The sequence below is a fragment of the Gadus macrocephalus genome, chromosome 16 (genome assembly GCF_031168955.1).
Source record: "Gadus macrocephalus chromosome 16, ASM3116895v1".
NCBI lineage: Eukaryota > Metazoa > Chordata > Actinopteri > Gadiformes > Gadidae > Gadus > Gadus macrocephalus.
The window spans coordinates 25,867,837-25,890,272 of NC_082397.1; the positions used below are offsets into that span (position 1 = coordinate 25,867,837).

Consider the following 22,436-nt stretch of genomic DNA (forward strand, 5'->3'; position numbering starts at 1 on the left):
TAAAGTCTATTATGTCTATTATTCATTGAATCACTCAGACAAAAATGTACTTCAATTAAATTATTTTGAAATGTAAGTATGCGATTCATTAAGATTAATTAATCACAGAACCTGTAATTAATTAGATTTTTTTTTTTTATCGCTTGACAGCCCTAGTTATTATTGTTAAGATGATTTAGCTAAGCTAGCTAACAGCTGCTAACGTCAGCAGTCTCTTGTTACCATAGCAACAGTAAATTTGCTAATGAGCTGTAAATAGAGATGCAGAATCAAGCTGTATTGTAGATTGTTGGGAAAAATAACCTGATGAGCACATCACATGGCAGGCACATTAATATATAGTCGACTCTTGCTCTAAACCCAACGAACACATAACACAAACATGATAATATATAGTCAGGTCAAGGCCGGAGCTGAAGGCCCCATCTCCCAGGCAGGCAGATGGTGGACACTCAGACAATGCACCAGTATCATCTCCAGAACGGGAGAGCCACATTAATTTATCACACAGGAGACATTTTGAGAGCTCTTCCCCGTTAGGAGGAACCAAGAGATACCTCTGCCCACACCAGGGGCCTGAGAGCCACATTAAATTATCACACACGAGACATTTCAGGGGGGCACTCCCCGTTTTAATTTATCACACCGGAGACACGAGGAACTCTCCCCGTTACGAAGCTCTCTCAGGGCCTGGGAGCCAAAACACACAGAACCGCACACACCTCAAACGCACACACCTCATCGAGAGGAGGATACAGCATAAGACTGCATCACACAGGGACTCTTCACCTTCTTCTGAAGCAGACCTTCCACGGAGGCGAAGCTCCAGACGAACCATCAGCGCTGATTAGGGACTTAGACATATTCGATTTCTCACGCTTTATGACTCTGTATAACAGTTGCCACTTTACTTAATAAATCCAAGGACCTCGTGCCGATAGACTTTATTACCTCTCCGTCTCATTTTATCTGGTTCAGTAGCTAGACAGACCGTTTTTCCCAACAAGATACAGATGAGATACTTTGAATTTTAGCACAAAATACAAGTAAACCCATAGGAAATAATTAGTTTAATTTGCAATATTTGCCATTGAATTTATTGTAATCTTTCAATTAATTTATCGTTTACTGAGGTGATAACTATTTCGTAGGTATCATTTGTGTGTAACTTTAATTTCCGTGTACCTTTACTGTAGTTTTCAAATGGCTGCATTGGAAAACACGACTGTCATAATGAAAACATGACAAAGCCATTAGTGTTGTTATGCTCGTGAACGTTTAGTTCAATATGAACTAATCTTTTATCATGTACATTATTCTGTGGTTTTCAGTTATTTCCCAATCCAATGATAAATGCTTTCCCTATGTCAAGCCCAGACAGGTTCAGGGCAAGTCCAGCTGGTCAATTAAGGGAGAGCCAGACCAATGCAGGCATCCCAAAGATTGCGCCACCTGTAGAGAGTGAGTGTGTCAGCACAAAGTCAGGATCACCTGAGAGAGAAGCTGTAGAGAGTGAGGAGTGTGCCTGTCAAATAACGGATTTCTTTTCACAATCTAATCAGAAAGATCTCCAGTCATTTTTAAATTTCCATTCTCAACAAAAAAGTAACAATCCAGTGGTGCAGAAAGTGTTTTGTAGCAGAGACGGCACCACCAGTAGAAAGTGGCCGACGTACTGTCCAGAGCGTCAAATGATGTATTGTTTCATCTGCATGGCATTCGGTAAGAGAACTGATATTATGGAAAGCCAAGAAGGCCACAATCCGGCCCTAGAATGGCGCGGTAAAAGTGCAAAACCGCACGGAATCCATACGGATTCCGTACGGTTTGGCAAGAATTCCGCACGGAAACCGTAGTACGGATTCCGTACGGTTTTGAATTACTAATAGCCGCGGCTATTAGTCATTCACTCCGGCTATTAGTCATTCACTCCGGCTATTAGTTATTCACTCCGGCTATTAGGTATGCAGAACAAGCCCCTCCCTCTTCTTTGCTTGACCACTAAGTTTGAAGGCTGTCTAACCAATCAGAGCTGCAGTGCCTCGATGTTTTGCTGTAACATAAAGCTGTGTTGTCTTTACTAGTTTCACTACAATGTAATGACCACCATTAGCTAGTGGAAAATACATTTGTGTCTAGTACAGTGATATATTTGTATATGTTAGGCTATATATTGAGATGGCAGTGTGCGAAATACCCGACAATATTCGGGGATGTCCTCATCCCCAGATTGTTCTCGATATGCAGTAGCCAGCTAGGCCATAACATTACATAACATGAACATGAACTGAATAAATGGCAGGTATATAGCATATCGGAGACGGGCACACAATCAGTGCATTTGCAAATGAGAGCCTGCAGTATGACCGATCTTGTGACATGTGGTCGGAGAGAGTCGTGTGTGTGTGTGTGTGTGGAGCAAGTTGTTAAAGGTAGTGTTTCTATTTGACGTTACAATATTTCATGGATGCAAGCAAGCCAAGACAATCAATCTATAGCCTACATGACAACACACACACACACACACACACACACACACACACACACACACACACACACACACACACACACACACACACACACACACACACACACACACACACACACACACACACACACACACACACACACACACACACACACAGCAATAGGAGCCTGCATTGGCTAAAGTTGTTGCGATGAGCGTTATTTTATAACAGGGAGGGGCAAAGTTGTGCATTACAATGCAAACACGACAATAATTGGCACCGTTCTTACGCACTCAGAAGAACATGAACTGAATAAATGCCAGGTATATAGCATATCGGAGACGGGCACACAATCAGTGCATTTGCAAATGAGAGCCTGCAGTATGACCGATCTTGTGACATTATTTAACCATCCATCTACAGCTAATACGATCAGACAGATACATCATTGATCACATATAAGCCCATTACAAGCCCAACATCACCACGGCAGGTGCGGTCTCTCTCGCACATTCACACAATCACCCCAACTTCTCCAACTCCAAGGCAAGACTGTTTCACTAAGACCACAAACAACCACAACTAAACAGCCTACATATCCACAACAATGCACAACAATCAGTTCATTGCATCTATCTTCTGTTTGGGGCACATGGCTAATTTGCATACTTGCACATGACTGTCGGCTCCGCTTGTCAAAAAAATAGAACGTATTTGTGAATAAATGCTTTTCATTCTGAATACTGGACTTGGTGAGCTTAAATAGGCTACATTTAAGTGACCTTTAGTGAGATGGCCTAAAACGGAATACAAATTACTTATTCTAGGACATAGGCTTTCAGGATCAATGTAATGCACAACTTTGCCCCTCCCTGTTATAAAATAACGCGCATCGCAACAACTTTAGCCAATGCAGGCTCCTATTGCTTTAACAGTGTGTTTAAAGTGTGTGCGTGTGTGTGTTGTCATGTAGGCTATAGATATAGATTGATTGTCTTGGCTTGCTTGCATCCATGAAATATTGTAACGTCAAGTAGAAACACTTCCTTCAACAACTTGCTCCACACACACACACACACACACCTCTCTCCGACCACATGTCACAAGATCGGTCATACTGCAGGCTCTCATTTGCAAATGCACTGATTGTGTGCCCGTCTCCGATATGCTATATACCTGGCATTTATTCAGTTCATGTTCATGTTCTGTAATGTTATGGCCTAGCTGGCTACTGCATATCGAGAACAATCTGGGGATGAGGACATCCCCGAATATTGTCGGGTATTTCGCACACTGCCATCTCAATATATAGCCTAACATATACAAATATATCACTGTACTAGACACAAATGTATTTTCCACTAGCTAATGGTGGTCATTACATTGTAGTGAAACTAGTAAAGACAACACAGCTTTATGTTACAGCGAAACATCGAGGCACTGCAGCTCTGATTGGTTAGACAGCCTTCAAACTTAGTGGTCAAGCAAAGAAGAGGGAGGGGCTCGTTCTGCATACCTAATAGCCGGAGTGAATGACTAATAGCCGGAGTGAATGACTAATAGCCGCGGCTATTAGTAATTCAAAACCGTACGGAATCCGTACGGAAACCGTACGGAATTCTTGCCAAACCGTACAGATTCCGTGCGGTTTTGCACTTTTACCGCGCCATTCTAGGGCCGGATTGTGGCCTTCTTGGCTTTCCATATGATATGGTACGGCCACACCAAACGCGTTACTCGCGTTGGATAACGCGTGTAACGCGCCTAACTTGACACTTGATCATTGTGTGTCACAAAAATGGTGCAACTCGCCTAACGCGCTTGTGGCTGCGCTGGATTTAGGAGTCCGAGGTATGATACCCAAACGCCGCCGTGTTTGGGTGCATGATAGAGTTTAGATCGGGTTAGATTAAATAATCTCGGATATAAATAACAATAATCGGGTTAAATAACTTCACATGGTGTGTCTGGTGTGTTTCCAGCATTCGTAGTGTTGATCAGCAGAGATATAGTCCGCCAAGACGTTGAGGTTGCTTAGCAACCAGAGACGCTGTCCATGCAAGTGAATGGAGCGTTCCCTCTTCGTCATAACTATCAAACCAAACATCCTTCACATTCACCGAGCGAACATTATGAAAGTAAAATCCACATTTCTCGCTAAAAATGTTTACATAAACGCATTTAATGACGTAACTATGTTATTATTTCCACCCAGAATAAATAAAGATGTCCGCCATATGCTTCTGTGCAAGCGTCACTACTCTCTGCCAGTGACGTCAGGTCAAGCTCCACGCTGATTGGCTATCGCGGCAAAGCATCACGCGTTGGAAGTTAAATTTTTTGAACTCCGGGCGTTGGTGCGTTGGGCGCGTTACTGCGTGCGTAATTACATGCGTCTGCCGTGTCTAACGCCCCTAATGCGACGCTTCAACACGTGTAAACGCGTCTACGCCAATGGTTCCCTATGCAAAAATGCAGATTTTCGACGCCCCAAACACGGGTAACGCGTTTGGTGTGGCCGTACCTATAGCAGTCTGTTCATCAGTGAAATGTCAGATTGGAGGCATATAAACCAGCGCACAGAGGAGCATGAGAGAAGCAGCGCACACAGAAACTCTGCTGAAGCTTCCCTCTTGAATACTGCCAGTGCTGATATCAGCAGTGTGATTGGCGGGATTCAGATGTCGGCGCACAGAGAGGTTTTGGAGCGCATCATAGATGTCATCAAGATTCTTGGGAAGAGGGGGCTTGCATACAGGAGGTCAGAAAATGAGGCAGCATATACCCTGGAAGACCAAACAGTTGATCATGGTAATTTCTTGGAGCTCATACTTCTACTGGGGAAGTATGATTTCTGTTTAAAAGAGCACCTGGACAGCTGCATTGAGAACAGCAAAAAGTTGCATTTGTCTGGTGGCACAAGAGGCAGAGGCTCCCTTGTAACTTTACTCTCCAAAACTACAGTCAACTCAGTGATAGATGCAATTCACCATCTGATTCAAGAAAACATCTCCAGTGATATCAAGAAAGCAGGAATGTTTTCAGTTCAACTGGACAACGCATCACCTCTCAGGATCAATGCTCTATAATTATGAGGTATGTTACTGATGTTGTTCAGGAGAGGCTTGTTGCAGTGCTGAAGTGCAGTTCATCCACTGGACAGGCCTTTGTCGACACGCTGCCAGAAGTTCTGGACAAAATGGGCTTCAGCAAGACCATGTGCATTGGAAATGCGACTGATGGGGCATCAAACATGCAAGGCAAATACAAAGGATTCTCCTCACTGTTGTCTGCACAATCTCCAAACCAGGTGCATGTATGGTGCTACGCACATGTACTAAATCTGGTGCTTGCAAACACAACCCAGATTGTTATTGAGAGTGGGTCCCTGTTTGCGCTCCTCAATGGCATTGCGTTATTCATTATTGTTGTTGTGGCAATGACGCGGGGCGCTCCTCTTTTGAGCGACTCGTGATTGAAGGCTTTTTTAAACATTATATAGCGAAAAAAAATTCAAGTTTTGTCCAGTTAGACTGGTGCAATACGTTTGTGAAGTATGGATAGTGAGAGTTCTGCATCGTTTGATTTAAAACATCAATCCACGACGGAATATGAAGATAGTTTCTCTGCTGGGGTCACCGCGCATCAAATGGCATCGAGACGCACCTACACCAGAGCGGACCTTCTGGAGCTGCGATATGCTTGCAAAACAGTTGATTTGTCACCAGAACAGCTGGATCTCATACCAACACACCGGCTTATAAAGAAGAGAAGGAGGAAAAGAGGATCGAGAGGAGGGATCAGGAACAGGATCAGGAGACGGGGAAGTAAACTACCACTACCTGCTTTCACTCTGGCAAATGTGCGATCGCTACGTAATAAGATGGATGAACTTGCGGCACTTGTTAAGCTTGATTCAGATTATCGGAGTACAAGTTTATTCTGTTTCACTGAAACGTGGTTAACTGAGGACATTACAGTGTGCTTGGATGGCTTTACATTCATACGCTTTGACCGGGACAAAGAAGTAACGGGGAAATCAGTCGGAGGTGGTCTTTGCATGGTTGTAAATGACAGATGGGCAACGAACTTCACAGTTCGTGAGATGCACTGCTCACGACACTACGAAATCTTGTCTGTGTCATTTCGTCCCCACTATCTTCCCCGTGAATTTCAATTAATAACAGTAATTCTTGTTTATGTCCCTGGCCCTGACAACGCGCTGGCAGCAGAGCGCATTTTAGAATGTTATGACAATGCCGTCTCCAGGGCATCTGACCAGCCCGTGTTTCTGATGGGAGATAACACATGTGACGTCACCGCACTTCTCCCACAGTTAGAACAGTATGTAACAACGCCAACACGGCTGAATAGAACGCTAGATTTATGTTTTGGAAACATCCCGGGTGCATATGTATCCAAGCCCTGCCCTGCCCTTGGGTCCTCAGATCATAATGTAATACTACTACTGCCTAAGTACAGACAAAAATTGAAGACCAAGAGGTAGACTCCATTCAAAGACTGAAAGGATGTTTTGAGCTGACAGATTGGGAAGAATTCTTCAGGGAATGCAATGGTGACCTTAACCTGTTGTACAATACCATATGCTCTTACGTCACATTCTGTGCTGATAGTGTTATTCCCACCAAACAAATTAAGATCTTTGCAAACAATAAGCCATGGATAACCAAAGACCTTAAGAACTGTCTCAATTTAAAAAAGTTTGCATTCATCCAGGGTGACCAGCAGAGAGTTTAAGAGCTGAAAAAGGAGCTAAAGCAGAAGACCAAGCTGGCCAAGCTCAACTACAAAAACAAAATGGAGGAGAAGTTCATCAGTGGAGATATAAGGCATGCATGGAGGAGCCTAAACACCATGATGGGCAGGAATAAGAACACTGCTGCAGTACAATGCCCAGACCCTGCTGCCTTTGCTGAAGAACTCAACACCTTCTATGCCAGATTCAACAACACTGACTCTATGGAGGAAATGGTCACTCTCCTATACCCCCCAGAATCTATTAGTCAGGTGGCTTAACGAAAATACCGATACCGACTGGACAAAAGCACCAAACTTTGCATGGGTCTTCCTTAGGGCTTAGTAGTCAAATTTAGCCTAGGAGCCACCCCTCCCCCCTCCCTATTTAATATTTAAGGGTATTTTTCAGAATTCAGGCCCACTTTTCAGAATTCGGCCCATTTCTGTCCACAGACAGGGTGTAATTATATTAAAAACGAATTACATCTAATACATTTTAGATCCATTAATTAGTATAAACAAAAACAAGCCTAGACTTTTTTTATGGTTGCTCTTACTAATGATTTTAACACATTTTATTGGTGTTTAGTGGTACAATATCTGTGTTTTGGTGTTGTCCGCCACCATAGTTTTCACATGTCGTGCCATATCTCAAACATTATTTATCACAAATTAATCATAAAAATATGCATATGGATTTAATGTTACTTGAACTAATAAACTACATGCACAGATTAAGCATATATATATGCATTTTGTACTTTATTTTGGCTAATTTCTACCTGTCCCATGGTTTAGCCGTCATTACCAACACACTCTGCATAAAGGCACTTTACTACTGTTTTTTCATCAAATGTTTATTTGGTTGCCATGGTAACTTAATAACATAGTGGAGCTTCTGTACTTCAAGCTGTAAGACTGATGCCTTGATGTCCAGAAAAGTAAGTAAATCTACTCTTTATTCTTTGTGTGGGGCATATACACTTATTATGCGTCATTACCATATGTGTTCTATTTCTGTATTTTCGATTTTTTTAAAAACATTTTTATGACTTTAATAGTTTAAATGGTGTTCATTACATGTAGAAAGCTAGCTTCACTTGATTAGCCATCCTCTTTGCTAGTAAGGCTAGTTTTTTGGCAAACATGTCATTACCAGCACAGTCATTACCAGCACATTACAGCTTGTTACAATAGGTTACGATAAGTGATTTGTCATCACCGCAACCTATGTATAAATTACAAAACATCCAACAATAATTTATTTTGGACAATGTTGGACAGACTAAATGATCACTGTATAAAACAAAAGTTGAGACATATGACATTTACTTGGCATTTACTTTACTACTTGACTATATTCGATGATGTGATGGTAATGACACATTTACTTGACATAGTTAAGAAAGTGGCAAAAAATCTGAAATTCCCTTATCTTTTGGTCTCAACCCAGCTCATAACGTTGCTTCTGACTGAAGGACAATTAATATTAGGATAATTTAATTTAACCAATTAGTCAAATTTGGAATTTTAATTGTGAGACTTGAAAATGGATCTAAACTGGGATCTCTGTTATTTGCCAGCAAGACACTCGAGAACCATTGAAGTGTCCCCTAAAATGTCCTGGAACCAGTAGTGACAAGAATGATGCATACACATCATTTCTGACAAATGTAGATTCTGTACATTCTCTTCAATTCCTTTCGACCAAGCACATGAACAAGAAAACAAGATTGTCAAAGGTTCAGGTGGTGCTGTTGGGCTTACAGAGAATCCTGCTGCCTTCAGACGGTGGATGCTCTCTGGACCAGAATTAGCCAGACTAGTGAAGCAGTTTGAAGGAGTATACCTCCCTGATGAGGAAACAGAGATCTCCACGAACTTCCAGCACCATGAGCAGGGTCTCTCGACACAAAAGACTTTCCAGAGACAAGTTTCCAGCCTTTCAGAAACCATCAAGCGAATGGGCAATCCCTTCTTGGATGACTTCCCTGATTTAGTAACTCTTGACAATCGCAACTGCACAGATGAATCAGTAATAGCCACAGTGCGCACTTTGGAGTCCACAGGCAAGGAAAAGTACCAAGACTTTGTCAAGAAGGTGCTTGATGACCGCACCCACTCTATCCATGACCCAATCAAGAGAAATTCTCTGCCGCTCTTCAGAAAATGTCATCACAAGCAAACATCTAAGCAGGGAAAGAAGATCAAAGTGCTTCAGAATAATGTAGCCCTCTTTGGCAGGCTGTACATTTCAATGCAAAGCCGGGATGGAAACTTGGATGATTTCTTTGCACATGAGATACAATCCTTCCCACCTTCTCTGTCAGACCTTGGCGCACTTCACTTACCAAACACAAAGTCTCACCTGCTCCAATGTCTTGACCAGCCTGGGCAAGCAGAGCCACCTTCAACCTACAACTGCAAAGTCCTAGATGGTGCCGTCATCGTCCACTGCTTGCCCACAACCAGAGTAAGCACATTTGATGAGTATGCAGATGCAATATTCATCCCTTACCTAGAGAGTCAGCTTCGGGATGCAAAAAGATTGGATCTTGTTTGGGACACTTACACCACAGACAGTTTGAAAGAGTCTACCCGAGAAAAGCGAGGCACAGGTGTACGAAGGAAAGTATCAAGTCATACCAAGCTTCCTGGCAATTGGATGGACTTCCTTCGGGACTCAATGAACAAGGAGGAACTGTTTGGTTTTTTGACTTCCAAGATTAAAGAGTTTAGCTGGCCACAAGACAAGGCTGTCTACGCCACATCAGGGCCAGCCGTGGTATCCATTGGTTCCAGCAGCCCCATGAACAACTGCAATCAGGAGGAAGCAGACACGAGGCTTGTAGTCCACATTCTTCATGCACTGGAACAAGGGGAGACGAAGTTCCTGGTACGTACAGTGGATACAGATGTCATTGTCATACTTGTTGGCACCTTCCATGACATGCTTGCGACTCAACCTTTGGTCGACATCTGGGTTGCTTTTGGTATGGGCAAGAATTACAGGTTTTACCACATCAACACCATCTGTGCAAGCCTCGGGGAGTCACGATCAAAAGGCCTACCTGTGTTCCATGCATACTCTGGCTGTGACACGACCTCTGCATTCAATGGAAAAGGCAAGAAGTCAGTATGGCAAGCCTGGCAGTCTTATGAAGATGTTACAGAGACATTTGTATTTCTGGCCAACCATCCCTTCCAGCAGCTCGAACTGGATGATGAATCATTCCAGAAGCTCGAGAGACTGACTGTTATTCTGTATGACAAAACCAGCCCTTTGACCTCAGTCAATGAAGCAAGAAAGGAACTTTTCTGCAAGAAGAATCTGGCAATGGACAAATTGCCACCCACCCAGGATGCACTGCTCCAGCACCTGAGACGAGCAGTGTATCAAGCAGGAATCTGGACTACCAGCACACAAACACAGCAGGTGGTTCCTTCTCCACAACAGTATGCCTGGAACAAGGTATCCAACTTATGGGTGCCTGTTTGGATGACAACTCCAGAAGTTTCAAGAGCGTGCAGGGAGCTCATTAAATGTTCCTGCAAAGGAGACTGTTCCAACTGCAGCTGTGGCAAAGCAAACCTGGACTGTTCACCACTTTGCAAATGTAAATGTGTTCTGGACTTCTGAGAGTGTTAACTGTTTTTGAATAAATTCTGAGTTCTTTCCTGCATTGGGTCTGCGTTTGAGTCCCTTCCTGCAATTCTTAACACAGGCTGGACAAAAGCACCAAACATGCCCTGCTGCCCCCTCCCCCGAACTCCCCCTCCCCCACAGACTCTCCCCCACCCTCTGGTGATAAATAATGTTTGAGATATGGCACGACATGTGAAAACTATGGTGAATGGATCTAAAATGTATTAGATGTAATTCGTTTTTAATATAATTACACCCCGTCTGTGGACAGAAATGGGCCGAATTCTGAAAAATGGGCCCGAATTCTGAAAAATACCCTTAAATATTAAATAGGGAGGGGGGAGGGGTGGCTCCTAGGCTAAAAGTGACTACCAAGCCCTAAGGAAGCCTCATGCAAAATTTGGTGCTTTTGTCCGCCCGGTAACGGTAATGTCGAAAATACTCGTTAAGCCACCTGACTATATCTGCATAGAAGAGAAGCGGGTTATATCCATCTTTTCCCATCTCCATTCCTCCAAAGCTCCTGGACCAGATGGGCTGAAGGGCAGAATACTGAAGGAGTGTGCAAGTCAGCTGGGCGGTGTAATGACGGAAATGTTTCAGCTCTTCCTAGATGCCAGTTTTGTTCCCAGGGCGTGGAAGGAGACCACCATCATCCCTGTTCCCAAAAAGCCCCGGGCTAAAGCTCTGAACGACTTCAGACCAGTGGCACTCACCTCTATCCTGTGCAAATGCATGGAGAGAGTTGTTGCAGGAGAGCTCACCACCACCATCGGTGAGAATCTGGATCCACTGCAGTTTGCCTACAAGCCAAAACGAGGTGTGGAGGACGCTACATTACATCTACTGCAGGGTTTTTTCTAGAAAAAAAAAGTAGCAGGGAGCAGACCCCTGCGCAAAGCCGAGGGATGGTGTGGAAGGGGGGGTCTCCCCCTTCCACGGCGCGAAGCCTTTGAAAAAATAATGATTAAATGGTACATTCTGAGGCTATCTTAGAGAGAAATTCTAGCTCTTGTGGTCATCCTGAAAAACTAAAATACTATCAACTTTTGGTAGACTTGTACAACTTTACCCTGTAAATAAACACGACAAATTTCAAAAATATTGGCTAAACTTTTATTAAGTAGGACAAATCACAACAGCAGCCGTCTGTTCCTGAGACTGCCCCAACGGCTCACTGCCTTGTCAAAATTTAATTGATCAATTGCAGGCCCCTCAATACTGATCCTGAGGAGGTGGTTCAGGGTAGCGTTAGTCATGGTAGACCTCCTGTGCCATGCCTATATGGAACAAGTTTTGGGGCTCTAGTCAATAATGGCGACGCAATAGATATGTTACTATTGTTGTCGTTTTCAGTTTTGCACTTTGCAGATGGTCCCTAAGCTCGCGGCTGAAAGCCGACTGCTCGTAGAAGCCAATGCAATTCAGTTTTGCACTTTGCAGACGGTCCCTAAGCTCGCGGCTGAAAGCCGACTGCTCGTAGAAGCCAATGCAATTCACCGTTCGCTGACGGCTCGTTTGGATGAAAACTATGTTGTAGCTGGTTCTCTGGGTTACTACACTTTTATTGGGCTAATTCGGCCGTGCAGCTGCCATTTAGTTCCCTGCTACGGGTTCCCTGGTAACAGGGAACCCTGTTCGACTGTTCGTTTTGCTCTCGCAAAACTCTTGATCAACACTCAGCATTTGTTTATTTCTGTCGTTCATTGAAACCGCTTTGTGCAGAGAGAACTGGAATGGTCTTGTATACTTGCTTAGCATCTTAGCGCCTAGACCAAAAACCCATTCAAATACATAGTAGCTAGCTAGCTAGCTGCTAATAACTTTAACGTTAGCATGTCGACTCGGTCTGGGAAACTCCAATTCGGATCGGAATATTTTTGGAGTAATTATAAGTTATTTGAGGATCAGACACATTGTCAGGTGGTGGTGTTGGGATATTTTCGCGGAGAAAAGATCGTTTTGAGAAATAGTGTATGTTGTACAGCAGCATGTAAGTACAGATCCAAGTCTGACAGGTTCAGTCGGCATTTCGGTAGGATGGCGCACGCCGGGAGTATCGGGGCGCAGCGCCCCTGTTCCCTTGTTTAGAAAAAACCCTGTACTGGATACCATCACAAAGCACCTGGACTCCCAGAACTCCTTGGTCAGGGTCTTATTCATGGACTTCTCGTCAGCATTTAATACAGTTAACATCAACACACTCCTGCATCGACTTCAGCAGCTTCAGGTCAACCCAGCACTGACACTTTGGATCAAGGAGTTTTTAAAGGACAGACCCCAGCATGTAAAGGTCCAGGGTGTAACATCGTCCAACATCATCCTTAACACTGGAGTCCCACAGGGTTGTGTCTTGTCTCCCATCTTGTTCTCAATATACACCAATGAGATCACATGCAACATCAGTGGATTCAAGCTATTTAAATATGCAGATGATCTGGCCTTGGTGGCCAAACTGACAGATCAAAGCACCCTGTCCAAGTACACCCAATATATCACTGAAATGGCCCTGTGGTTCAAAGAAAGCTCACTGCAGTTGAACATCAGCAAAACCAAAGAACTGTGTTGCCATAGGAGGAGGGCATCTAACACCCCACATCCACTTTCCTCACCTTTGACCCTGGAAGGACAAGTGGTTGAACAGGTGGTGAAGTTCAAATACCTTGGCACAGAGATCGACCAACGTCTGTCCTTTAGCCAGCATGCAGATGGGGTTTACAAGAAGGGACAACAACGTATGCATCTCCTGAGGAAACTAGACACCTTCAATGTCAGTAAAGACATTTTGTCAACTGCCTACCAATCTCTGGTGGAATCCATCATCACTTGCAACATTACATCCTGGTACGGCTTCCTCACAAACGCAAGCAAAAGCAGACTTAATAGATTAACTAAGCAAGCAAGCAAGCTAATAGGAATACACCAGAAAGCGCTGGAGGATCTGTATATCCAGGCAGTGGGAAGGAAGACCAACTCCATCCTCTTAGATCCCTCCCACCCACTCCATCCTTGTTTTGATCTACTTCCTTCTGGCAGAAGATTCAGAATGCCTTTGGCCAGGAAAGCTATCTACAAAAAATCATTCATCCCCATAGCTATACACACACAGAACACTCATTCCTCAAAGAACTCACACAAATAACACACACACACACACACACACACACACACACACACACACACACACACACACACACACACACACACACACACACACACACACACACACACACACACACACACACACACACACACACACACACACACACCTCCAAGCCTTCAGTCAAAAGACAATTTTCTAGTATGGCAACATACTAGACAATAAAGCTTTTTGAATCTTTGAATTGAATCTTTGAATTAGGGATGGGCATGATTAATCGAATTGAACGTTAAGAATTTCGTCTATTACGTAAATCTTTCATCGATTAAACTAATGCAGTGCGCAATTAAACATTTTACCACACGGGGGCAATATTTTAAATTGCGGCTCCTCCCCAGCAATAAACATCCCGCTTTGAACGGTGAGCTCTTTATGCCTAGCAGCTATAAAAACTACAAAATGACTATTAATGGAGGCTATGTGGAAAATGCGCCGACTTTGGCTCAGCCTGGCTCCGCCCTCTTCCGCTACATAGCCAAGATGGCTGCAGTTGAGTACGAAAATTGTACATCGCCACACACTTCAGATCGGGCGAAAATAAGTGTACTGAAAACGGTCAAATCGCGAAGTATGTGGAGATGTACACTTTTCGTCGGCAGCCACCTTGGCGGAGCCAGGCTGAGCCAAAGTCGGCGCAATTTCCACATAGCCTGCATTAATAGTCCAGTGTTTCCCGCAGGATTTTTTTCAGCAGCGGTGGTGTGGTCCCCGGTGGTGTGGTGCATGCCCCCGGGGGGTCCGGGGGCATGCACCACACCACCGGGGACCACACCACCGCTGCTGAAAAAAATCCTGCCCCCCCCCGGGGGGTCCGGGGGCATGCACCCCCGACCGAATTTTTTTTGTACCCTTTACATTGGAATGCATGAATCTGGTGCACTTTGAGAGGAGAATATGCACTTAAATCCTATTCAAACAGTCCTGTGTATTACTGTAGATGGGATTATTGGTGTTGTAACTTTGCCTTTTGTGTCTTAATTTACAGATTTTTATATTTTTGTGTAGTAATATTTAAACAAAAAATGCCACAACGCAAATATAATTTGCACAATTTATTTACAGATTTTTGCCTAATGCTTAAACACTAAACATGGTTGCTATGCCCAAAGCATAACTGTTTTTTAACATAAGACACTCTGTTCAAAAATGAAATCTCCTGCAACAATGGGCAAAACACAAAACCTAACTAAAATTTGAAAAGAACACACTCACACACATGAAGAATAAAAAATAAAGCTAATTGAATACCAATCAGTGTGAGCCTTAGCACTACAAATAGAGCTCAGCTCCTTTGTGAGACAGTGCGAGTCAGGGTAAGAGGACAAGAGAGCGATGATAAGCTTGTTATTGCTTAAAACACTTCTTCTTAGTCTTGGGAGTCAAAAAGTGATGAGAAAATTATAAAATAAATATAAGTTATACATAATAGAAACTATTCATGATCTTTTAAGAAGTCCTTAGGTTTTTTCCCTGCATTTATGCTAATGACCACATGCTTACAGGCGATTAGCATAAATTCCTAACTAAAATACGCGATGAAAACAGATTTTATATGGCAATAAAGAACAACATCGGATCTAACAGTATGGATTCATTTTTCAAAGTTCCCGAAAATACCTAGGCTATAAATTCCTGACTGGATATAAGCTCCTGTAAAGGCTATGAGTGATCCCAAAAAGAGCGACAACACGCACACACACACATAGGCCTACACACACACACACACAATACTAGAGGAAAAACGGCACGGAGGTTGCGGTTTATAGATACAATAAAATGATTGGGCTCAGAGGGTTTTTAACACTGGTGGTCATGTAGCGACACATTTTAGCGACTGACTGACTGACTGACTGACTGACTGACTGACTGACTGACTGACTGACTGACTGACTGACTGACTGACTGACTGACTGACTGACTGACTGACTGACTGACTGACTGACTGACTGACTGACTGACTGACTGACTGACTGACTGACTGACTGACTGACTGACTGACTGACTGACTGACTGACTGACTGACTGACTGACTGACTGACTGACTGACTGACTGACTGACTGACTGACTGACTGACTGACTGACTGACTGACTGACTGACTGACTGACTGACTGACTGACTGACTGACTGACTGACTGACTGACTGACTGACTGACTGACTGACTGACTGACTGACTGACTGACTGACTGACTGACTGACTGACTGACTGACTGACTGACTGACTGACTGACTGACTGACTGACTGACTGACTGACTGACTGACTGACTGACTGACTGACTGACTGACTGACTGACTGACTGACTGACTGACTGACTGACTGACTGACTGACTGACTGACTGACTGACTGACTGACTGACTGACTGACTGACTGACTGACTGACTGACTGACTGACTGACTGACTGACTGACTGACTGACTGACTGACTGACTGACTGACTGACTGACTGACTGACTGTCACACTCGCTGTATTTTTCTTGTTTGATGTTGGTTACGTGACGATGTGCCGCGTGCTGCGCAATTGACGTTACGCGCTGTACATTTTCTAAAAGGAGCTACGTAAAAAAAAAATTAAAAAAAATTAGGAGAAGGGTTAGGGTTTTTATTGCAGCGGCGGACAAAATTCAGCAGCGGCGACGCGCCGCTGCTGTGTGAACGTGGGGGAAACTGTAGTCATTTTGTAGTTTTTATAGCTTTTTATAGCTGTAAGGCTTAAAGAGTTCACCGTTTAATGCGGGATGTTTATTGCGGGGGAGGAGCCGCAAATTAAAATATTGCCGCCTTGTGGTAAAATGTTTAATTGCACACTGCATTAGTTTAATCGATGAAAAATGTACGTAATCGGCGAAATTCTTAACGATCAATTAGTCGATCGTCGATTAATCATGCCCATCCCTAATGGCCACAGAGAAAGACATTCTCAGGGCCTTGGACTCTGACTCTGTGATAGACAGACTTGCAGAGAAGACTGAGCTGCTTAAAAAGCTGCTCCACTGATAAGGCGAGAAATATTTAATATTATTGTTATTATTATTATCACACATCACACATTATGGATGTAGTAGTAATTCATTATTTGTCATTTTAATGATGCTTTCAGAAGTTTTATTGTGCTTATGTGTTGATCCTTAATGGCGTGATCATGTACACTAAATGATCAATTATTCTCCATTACAGGTTGTTCTGATATATTTGAGGAGTCGTTCTCCGTCTGTTCTATATGTTGACTTGTTCTCTCATTTGAGACCACTGTTAAATGTCTACACCGCTGGATCTCGTTCTGACCCGCGGTGTAGACATTTCACAGCTAGTGGTCTCTTCCTACACCTCAGCTTTATCAGACCACTTTTTGCTCACTTTCCAGGTGGTGGTATCCTGCCCCTGCGACGATCAGCAAGCTACTTTCAGCTGTCGCCGCATCACACCTGCAACCATTACAGCTATGGCAGATAAGTTATCTGGTTCACTTGCACCTCTCTGTAACTATAGTGGTTCTGTGGAGTGCCTTACTGATGACCTCAACATTGCCTTGTCTGTTGCCATTGATTCAGTTGCTCCGCACGTAACTAAAAAACGAACATTGAAAAAACCAGCCCCTTGGTTTAATGCAGAAATGCGCATTTTGAAGCGAAACTGCAGGATCCTTGAACGCAAATGGCGCTCGACTAAACTTGAGGTCTTTCATCTTGCATGGCATAATAGTCTGATTACCTATAAGGGTGCGCTGACTATTGCCAGGAACGCCTACTTTTCTAGTATCATTAATTTGAATAGAAATAATCCTACATTTCTTTTTGACACGGTGAGGAGTCTCACTCAGAAACAGAATCAGACCGTAGGCTCCTCGATCGTGGCAGGTGAATTCATGGATTTCTTTGAGAATAAGATTCAATCAATTAGAGAGGAAATTGATGCTTGCCGTGCGGCTAATCCTACACATCCTGTGGGGCAGGATGGGGTTCTGCCAAGTAGGATTGTGAACCCTGACGCAACTCTTTTGGAGTTTAAGGCAATTTCTTTGGTGGAACTTGAAAGGGTGATAAAGGCCTCAAAGCCAACAACTTGTATGTTGGATCCTCTCCCTTCCAGGGTTCTTAACCCATTTAGGCCTAAAACGCCTACTAAAAAAGGCCTTTTTATGCCTAAGAACTTTTCTGTAAACCCCCTCTCAAAACCTGAAGGTTTTCAGAACAATATTCAAAGTTTGTCAACGCCTAATAAAACCTTAATTTCTCAGGCTCTATAGCAGATAAAAACATGAGGTAAAAGGCATTTGAGAGATTAATTCTTTGGCTGTCAACTTGACTGACTTGCTTGGCCATAAACTTCAACTGCATATTTTTAAAAACGTTATCCGCGGCTTCGGAATTAGTTTCCATTGCTATGCGGATGACACCCAGCTCTACATTCCTGTAGATTCCGGGGACTCGGCCCAGATTCAAAGGGTTGAGTCCTGTCTGGCTGCTGTGAAGGGCTGGATGTCACAAAACTTCCTACAGCTTAATACTAGGAAGACAGAGCTGATGATTATCGGCTCGAAGCGGGACCGGGAAAAGTTTGAGGATGTCTCTCTGTGGTTGGATGGCTTCGCCATCCCACAGAGTGCATCTGTCAGAAATCTTGGTGTCCTGTTTGACCCTCAATTATGCTTTGACCAGCATATAAGAAGTATAACTAGAATTGCCTTTTTCCATCTGAGAAACATTGCAAGAATCAGACCAATGTTATCTGCAGTGGATGCAGAGACACTGATTCATGCATTTGTTTCGTCAAGACTGGACTATTGCAATGCACTGTTCTCGGGATTACCGAACTCTACCACAGAAAGTCTACAGCTGGTACATAATGCGGCAGCTAGACTGCTGACCAGAACGAGAAAGTTTGATCATGTTACACCTATTCTCGCCTCTCTACACTGGCTACCAATAACTTTCAGATCAGACTTTAAGGTGCTATTGCTAACCTATAAAGCCTTGCATGGATTATCTCCATCGTACCTGAAGGACCTGATCCATCCTTATAGTCCTTCTCGGTTCCTCCGGTCTTCGGGAGCTGGCCTTCTTTCACTGCCGAAGGTTAAAAAGAAATCGGCTGGACAGAGAGCGTTTGCCTATCGAGCCCCCTTCCTATGGAATAGGCTGCCATCAGCGATCAGGGAAGCTGACTCTGTGGAGCTATTCAAAGGGAAGCTCAAAACGCACCTCTACAATCTTGCATTTGGAGTGTGAAAACAACAGATGCGAAGTGAAGACTACTCTGTTTGCTTGTGCTTTTCTTATTACATTATACATTCCCACTATGTACTTTTCCGTTCTAATTCACTATTCTGTCTGTTCTAGCGTGTTGCGGGTGCTGGACTGGATGCCTGGACTCTCCTCATGGATAACCGGCCAGAACCCCATCACCATTTTTATATGATGTGCATGTATTTAGTTTACCTGTATGTCAATTGTGGCACCCATTGCACTCCTGACCATCCCTGGAAGAAGGGATCCCCTACACTGCGTTTCTTCTCAAGATTTCTTCCTTGCTGATTCAAGGGAGTTTTTTCTTGCCCGTGTGGGGGCATGGGTAAAGGGGGGTGTCACAAATATTTGGCCTGTTAAGCCCTTTGAGACTGTAATGGTGATTAAGGGCTATACAAATAAAATTGAATTGTTAGAATTAGGTAAGTTTATCATGTATTTTTGAATGTTAGATAAATTCATACTTCATAATTATAATAATTTAAAAAAAGTACTAAAAGAAACGCACATCCAAAACGTTTTCAACTCTAGGTGCAGGACAGAGGAAAACATTTTCTTTATTTTTCAGAATTAATAATGTGTCCATGTCCCTCTCAGGTTGACCACTTGACATGTGAGAGCCTGAGGAGTTGTTCCCCCTCCGTCCATGTTCGAGGACTTGTTCTCACTCTGCCTCCACTCTCTGCATTCACTGCACCAAAGTTTGGCTGTTGAGTCTCCTCTAGTCTGGTAAGTTTTTTATGTTTTATGAAATTATACTTAATTTGTGATGATTAGAGACTTAATAATGTATCCATGTCCCTCTCAGGTTGACCACTTGACATGTGAGAGCCTGAGGAGTTGTTCCCCCTCCGTCCATGTTCGAGGACTTGCTCGCTCTCTGCCTCCACTCTCTGCCGCCACTCTCTGACATGACATAACTTCTGTTGTGATTTGACACTATAATTAATAAAGAATGATTGATTGCTATAGCTGTCAATTTTAATCCTTAAGTTCATAGTTACGTGCTTTATTTGTTAACTGCTATCAAGGAATATGACTCTCCTTTGTAGAATGCATGAGAGGAGATGCTGCGAGATTTGTGGATTTATATGTAGTGTCTGCTGATAATGTAGTGGGCTGATCTGGATAGAAAATGCCAGGGCTGAATTTTGGTCCCAGTCCACCCCTGGATCCTAGTATAATGAGGCGTAGGCTATAATAAAGACGTTGTTCCAGATGGAGCGGGTCATTACACATCCAGTCGGACACTGGTTTTCAATGGATGAATTCAGCCGGCCCCAGATATTATGCTCTTACCTGGATTGCCGGATAGTCTTTGATTGTTGCTGATGCTGTTGATGATGTAATGCGAGACTTTGGAGTTCTCCGACACGGAGAGCACGTAGTCCCCGGGGCTGGTGATGGAGTCCCGGACCAGGAACACGCCGTGCCTCTGGCCCTGCAGCAGCGACACCGCCTCCTGTCGGCTCAGACGACCCCAGTACCAGGTACCGCGGTCCTCCGCGTCGAAGTGACCGGCCATGCTCCTCACTCGAGAGCCGAGGCTTCACGGGCCTTCCCCGTGCCCACCAGCAAGGCTTCAACTCATACAGAACTTTAGCGCCTGGAAGCCGTCTGTAGAGCAGGCGACATCCGCGACCAGCCCACGGTCATCAGTCACCAACACACCGGTGGGGTCGTATCCGGTTGAACCCTCCGCGTTTCAGTGTCAACCCCAGAGCACCGGTCTGGTGCTGTGTTTTTGCAACTCAATTTAAGCTACAATCGAGCGACTGATGACAACTAACTTCAAAAACTGAAATGGCGGATAAGGGGAAACAAAAAGACCCTACTCACCGGATGTGACGTGTAAATATACCATGGCGGTGACTAGCCATGGTGCTGACTAGCCGCCATGTTAGTGAGGTCCAACCGATACACACATCTGTTTCATTCCTTAATTTAATGTAAGAATAATTTTAGCATGTAAAAAATGATGACACTTAAAATATATACTCTTACGAGTATATATTTTAAGTTATATTTTAAGTTATCATCATTTTTCTTTTTCTTTTAAGTCGTCAATGACCTCCACGGTCATTTATTGAATATCCATGTCTTTTTTAATTGAAGAATGGTCCTGGCCACTAGATGCCAGTCACATACTATTCAGTAGCAGCCAATGCATTATGACATTATGGCTTGACCTTGGTAGTACACAGAGACGGTTCAACCAATGCATTATATCAGACATTAAACCTTGACCTTGGTACGCCACAGAGACGCTTCTAATTATACATCCATGACAGCAACCAGTGGAAGCATATGGCGTGTCAAAGTCCTTTCAAGGTGATGACAATGGTGGCGCACAACATGTGAATTGCTATTGACCCAGACAGGAGTGTCGCTAGCAATTGAAAACATTCGGGGCTGTAGCCCAGAAGTTAGAGTCATTTTAAAAGGGGGTTCGGGGGTTTGTCCCCAGGGAAAATTTGAAAATCGGGCTGATGAAATATGCAATTGTAACGTCGTTTGAGAAGGAAAGGAAAGACCAATCGTCATGTCTGACTCACGTCGGGGCAGGCCTACTGAGTAGGTTAATGTTTACGTTAAGGATAGGAAAGTGCACCACGTACACCAGTAGCCAAAATGAGACATTAGAAAAGCCTGTAGCCAAATAAACACTGTCATGCTCCTACCCAATGAATTCAACCGGGTTGAATTCTCTGCGGGTCTCCTGAATCTGTGCAAGCAGCAGTAAACAGCAATATCGACCTGATGCGCTATGCATAGAGAATACAAATTGCAACAAATTATTCTAAATCTGCCCATAAATGTACGTCAGGATTTTGCGGTTTTCACTGGCTACATGAACATGATTCTTATTGGGAAACCTTCACATCGTGGGCAGTTAATACAAAGGAAACAACCATCGTGGAGAGTTTAGGATTGGCCAGGGCTGATGTCAGCCATGGTGGTAGAGACCAAGTTAAATTACAATACACTATGTGTGAAGTGGACATGTCTCCAAGACAGTTAAAGGAATCGATTCAACAAAGAAGTCTGTTGAATGGCCTCAGTATCAGACTTCAAGGCTACAGTTTAATGCAAACTATCTTAACACCTTAGAGAGAGGATGGGAGGTATCGTCTAGGACGGTCCAAATATTCATCAGT

The 22,436-nt window shown here is 43.7% G+C and overlaps 1 protein-coding gene across 1 annotated transcript in view; it reads right to left on the minus strand.

The window, feature by feature from the left end:
- The window catches only part of crk (v-crk avian sarcoma virus CT10 oncogene homolog), an 80,078-nt gene extending 58,971 nt beyond the window's left edge, over positions 1-21,107 (minus strand). Inside the window, exon 1 of the mRNA XM_060076050.1 lies at positions 20,578-21,107. Coding sequence (XP_059932033.1) covers positions 20,578-20,803 — 226 coding nt within the window. The 5' untranslated portion in view covers positions 20,804-21,107. The remainder of the gene's footprint in view (positions 1-20,577) is intronic.
- Positions 21,108-22,436: the final 1,329 nt, after the last annotated feature.